The sequence below is a fragment of the Oikopleura dioica genome, chromosome 1, assembly GCF_907165135.1.
Source record: "Oikopleura dioica chromosome 1, OKI2018_I68_1.0, whole genome shotgun sequence".
Lineage (NCBI taxonomy): Eukaryota > Metazoa > Chordata > Appendicularia > Copelata > Oikopleuridae > Oikopleura > Oikopleura dioica.
Window position 1 is genome coordinate 8958651 of NC_137291.1, and position 5154 is coordinate 8963804.

The 5154-nt window shown below is 41.0% G+C and overlaps 1 protein-coding gene and 1 long non-coding RNA gene across 2 annotated transcripts; both read right to left on the reverse strand.

Annotated features, from left to right (window-relative positions):
- Window positions 1-395: 395 nt before the first annotated feature.
- Window positions 396-3219, reverse strand: LOC145711992 (uncharacterized). The gene is made up of 8 exons (XM_081789680.1): window positions 3113-3219; window positions 3020-3043; window positions 2329-2576; window positions 1214-1278; window positions 1064-1171; window positions 812-1021; window positions 548-766; window positions 396-498 (listed from the first exon to the last, which is right to left on the reverse strand). Coding segments are annotated over exons 2-8 (954 nt in total). The 5' UTR covers window positions 3021-3043; window positions 3113-3219.
- Window positions 3220-4238: 1019 nt separating this feature from the next.
- LOC145695660 (uncharacterized) lies at window positions 4239-4569 on the reverse strand. Its single transcript, XR_014133766.1, has 3 exons — window positions 4443-4569; window positions 4336-4393; window positions 4239-4291 (listed from the first exon to the last, which is right to left on the reverse strand). It is a non-coding gene; the product is annotated as an uncharacterized LOC145695660 (long non-coding RNA).
- Between the last annotated feature and the right edge of the window lie 585 nt (window positions 4570-5154).

Below are 5154 nucleotides of genomic sequence, written 5' to 3' on the forward strand. Positions count from 1 at the left end.
AACGTCAGGTAGATGATCACCAATTTGAGCCGTAACATCTATCACGTTTCACACTACGCAGTTGCGTCTAAAGCATACAAAGCTGAGAAGAATCTATCAAAACAAGCTATCGTTCTATGAAGAGTGTATCCATCAAGGGATGAAAATTGAAAGATTAAACTTTGTGGAAAAATTAAAAAAATATTTTTCTTTACAAAAACTTGACGACGGTAGTTATGGCTTCGAAAGAAAAATTGAGATCAAATAATGAAAATTTATTAAACGAGGCTTTATCCTTGTGTGAGTTGGTTTTGATCAAGTGGCGCTGTCTTTGGAGCATTTCTTCGTTTTTGGCAGCAAGTGTGATTTGAAGCAGAGTTGTGCGATTCGGAATAAATAAGGGAAAAAGCTAATCTTTAGACGTAAAATTCAGAGTTCTTTCCAGGCGGTTGATTTCCTTTTTGAGGTTTTGGCTTTATTCCCGGCACGACGGCTGGGATGTCGTCTTTTGAATGCCTCCTGAACCTGATAGAGTTGCTTTTCGGTCTTTTTTTTCTTTTCTCTTTACCTGTAGAAGACAAGTCCCGCGACGATTAGGACGAGCAAGACTCCGGCTGCAAAGGCAACTGTGAAAAATGTTGTTGTTAGAGTAGACGAGTCCGGGTCTTTGGTCATCGTCGCGTTCGAAAATCCAGCAGAGTCGTTCATCGCCAGGCTATAACTCGTGATTTCTTGGACAAGCGCCGCCGTCGTTGTTGTTGGCGGCTGCGTAGTAGATGTTGGGATTCTAAAACAAAAGTTCAGCTGAAGATAAAATCGATAGAAGTCCTACTTTGGGTCGAAATTGCTCTCAATTGCAGAGACAGTTACGTCTCCAATTATCCGCGCGGCCTTTGATTCGCCTTTTTGGACGGCTTCGAGGACTTTGAATTTGTTGAAATTGACCCCGAGGATTTTTCCTTTGAACGGATCCAGGATCACATCATTGTCGGTGAGTCGCCCGCCGATCTGTATTTCGGACTGCGAATTGAAAACAGAGTATCTAAGAGCGAATAAATCACATGAATTAAATCTCGTAGAATACTTGTTATTTCCTGACGATGTGACAGCAGGTAGATCATCGACAATCATTGTTGCATTTGATTCAACTCTTTTGATTCGTATTTGATGATATTGCCCATCGTCGATTCTCCTGTCAATTGATAATAAAACAGACTTTCTGAAAATATCTTACTTCGGATATTTCATGGTCGTTTCTCCGCCACCAATATCATAAACAAACTTAGGCCTTCCATCCTCCTACAATGAAATTAAAGCGAAGAGAAAAGAAATTCTCCAATCTGACTCTCGATGAAGGTTCACGAGAGGAGATTGAGTGTTTATCACTGTGTGTGCTATAAAAGTGATAGTAATAAGAAATGAAATGAACACTTACAAGCAGCAGAGCCATGGTGTCAGGTGACTTAGTTAGCATGGATGAGAGAACTCTGACAAAAGCTAGTCACGCTCCTGTCGTGTTAACGACTTCGTAACACGGCACGATGGAAATATTTTGTGTTTAAAGTGCGTTAAAGTCCGGTACGTTTCTAAGTAAGTTAAGGATCCCTAGCTCAGGATAGTACCAGAAGGTTGCGAAGTGATAACGTGAACGATAAACTGGTCCTCTGCGGTGGTGCCGTCGCGCTGCTCGTTCTTGTAGGGCGAAGGCACGTTCCCCGAGTCCTCGAGGCGGAAAGAAACAAGCCCCGAGGCAGACGAGAAGTTCGCCACGCAAGTTAGACTATCATCTATCGACAATGCTGAACAAAGTGTAAAAATCCGCCTTTTCTTTCATTTTTTCGGCGTCGCAAAGTAAGCGAAAACAAGCCTAATCTCTTCCATGATTTCAAAATTTTGAAATCACTCTCAAAATTCGTTTTTTTTCGCTCACTCTACGAGTAGTGTAGTTTAGTAATATAAATAGGCTGTTTATATCGCGTTGGTTACAACAGAGCTTAAAACAATATTCTTGTTGGAAAACCAGAGCCAGCATTGTCGAGAGCAAAATCTAAGAGGCTAATTGAGAGGCTAGTTTGGGCATGCGACAGAGTTGAAATATTATTCTCAATATAAAGGATGAGAAAACGATATAGACATAAAGCTATATCGTTGTCATAATATTTCGTCAAATCAACACCAGAGGAGGGTGATTGTAACTGTAACCTGTCCTGAACTGTATATTGTTATTGAATATACTCACCGAACTGCCTCTGGTGGTGATTTTTGGAATGTTTGTGAATGAGAGGTTACGGGTTAACTGGAGAAGGGGTGAGTTGATGAAGGCGATTTTGCTCGGGAATGCTGACTTACGAGAGTGAGCTTGAGGGCGTCGTTAGTGCCACTTGATGCGACAGACAGAATGGTCTGCACGGTCGCCACGGTCCCGGTTTCGTTTTTTGGCGAACGGAGTCCGGAGATCGGCTCGGTGTTAGTGACTTGGGCCGTGTCCTTATCGGGCACCTGGATCAGTACAGAGATCAGGTCCGTGGAGAGCGAATCCTCCGAAGGCAGCGGCACGAGCACCACTGCCCTGGAAAACTCGCCGCGCCCGCCAACCACTAAACATAGAAATCGTGTTTACCTCAGAAGAAAATTCAAAATGTTAGAATTTTAAATTTTCGTCAAAAGAAATATAATGGCTGCACTTGGTGCGCGACTGTAGGTAAACTGCGGAGTGATTGATTTGATTTATTCAAGTTACTTTGTCAAATATGGATGAAAAAATGATGGCGCAAAATGGTCATACAATATTTAACAAAATAATATAAAAAATCAGGAAGATCGCCGGGAACTGCGCTCGCGCGCTGCCGCCTAAAATTCCGTAGTAATCAGATTTCTATTTTTTTCGCGCTTTGGCGGAAGAAATAATATTTTCCCACTTTTAGGTTTGCCCATTTTCGAAAAGGTTTTCCAGTGACAAAATATTGATTAATTAAATTTCACTATTTTTGCTTAAAATTTAGCAAAATTTCGTTCGAAATTGCTCATGCGGCGCACTTACTCTCCGCTCTAAGTTTTGAGTATTCTAAAAATTAACGAAATCGTAAATCGTCACTCGGAAATTTCGAGCTGAAAAAAGCAAGCTGATATTTACGTTTTGTGCAGGTATCACCAATAAAAGAAGTTCCAGAGCAATCGCATTTTGGCCCATCCCAGCCTTGTCTGCAAAGTCCACCATTTTTGCAGTAAAATGCACTGATCCGTGTTCGATTTTAGCTTTTAAATAACTTTTGTTTATTCTATCGATATTAGTCTAAATCCAAGCGATAAAATATGCATAGATTCCCTCTTGTAATAATAAAATAGACAAGTTGGCGGCTAATCGCGCTCATAATCTCCCATATGTCGTTTTTTGACAAGAGACATATGGCTTCTCTTGAAAAAAATCTTACTGTCTTATTGATTATTTTCCAGCATTCGAGCACTTCCTGCATGCGACCAGTGGCCCGCTGCATCCTTTTTGAATCTGTCGCGCTCGTCGTTCAAGGAACATCGTGTTCCCGTTGAGTTGTATTTTACCGACGCAGCCGAGGAAACCTTCTGTTGACGTTACAGGTGAGCCCGTGGTTCCCCAGAGGTATTTTGGCAGTCCACCGACGAGGACCGCACTGTTGTCCAGAAAGCCTTCCCATTTTCCTTTTGGCCCAATGTTTCGTAAAGGCAATTGCTCGGCTTGGCTGCGTCCTGGTATCTCGGTTAATTTTCGCCTGTATATATATTTACAGACATACACAAATGCATTAATTATTGGCTCGTTTTTAAGAACGAGTCTACTGTGCTAGTGAAACTTGTTAAATTTTGACCGTTCCTTTATCAATATTGATATCCCAGGCTGAAGAGCGGTCCCCAACAGAGCCTTCTAGATCCGAATTCAAAAATTTGAAAATTCAAGGAGGATTTCAGTTTGAAATCAAGGAGGAGAAAACATTTTTGAACATTTCCTGTTACGTCTATTTGAATTGAGTGCCAATCGTTGTCGCTTATGACTTTATTTGAAGTCATCACTTGCGGCGCTCTTCTTTTTAATTTCCAAATCCAATGAACTCTTCCATTCACGATTTCCAGGATGGCCCAGCTAACATTCGGGTCTTTTGCTGTCAAAAGGTTCAGCGAATTAGCAGCGGACAGTGTCCAAATAGGCATGTTTTTAGAGAATCTGACTTTGCGCGCGAATGTTCTACAATGGTATTCTGCAGTAAATATGCAGAGGATATATAAATGCGCGACCTTTGCCTTTCTTATTGATCTGGTCGAGGATGAGCGTTCGTTCATCCTTATCAATTATTTAGCAAACTAAAATATATGTTGCATCAATACCTGATTAACAAGATCAGCTGGCCCCGCCCAAAATATTAATCCGTCTTCTTCTGTCGTTCTAAACAACAATCATTGTCTGTAAGAGAAATGACTTATCGCGTCTGTACCTGAGCTCAATCTGAACTTGATACTTCCGCGAGCTTTTCCAAAGAATATCTGCGCGGATTTTGCTGTCAGTTCGTTGAAATGCTTCACGAGTCAGAAACGTAAACGGATTTGACGGATTTGGCATCTTTGAAGGACCAACAAATTTAAGCAAGTATAAATATTTATTTGAATATGTCAGATTCCGGTCTTAAATAATACTAAATTACTATTAGGCGACCGCATTTCGAGCATTCAATAATTAAATCAAGGAAAATCATTTATAATGAATCAAAACATCGCTCAAGAGCTGAAACAGCTCTGACAAGATGAGCTGAAAACACGGCGAAGTCCTTCTAGATAAACAACAGGCTTGTCCTGAATGGGGCAGTCTTTCACGTGGTCCGGAATTTTTAAAATAGCCAGATTTGGTGAGAGGGGTGACCAGTTTCTGAGGACTAGGTTCGTTAGATTAAGTTCGTGGATGCCATGTTGGAAAATATGCTTCGTTGGACTAGGTTCGTGGAATTTTGGTTTCATATGTTTTTTTTGTATCTTCACCATTTTCGACCAGTAAAGGAAATGGGCTGTTGACTTGGTTCGTGGGAATAGGTTCGTGAGTTTTTAAATAGTAAAGATTTTCGGTCAGTAAAGGAAATGGGTTGTTGACTAGGTTCGTGGGACTAGGTTCGTGACTTTTTAGTAGTAAATATTTTCGGTAAGTACAGGAAATGG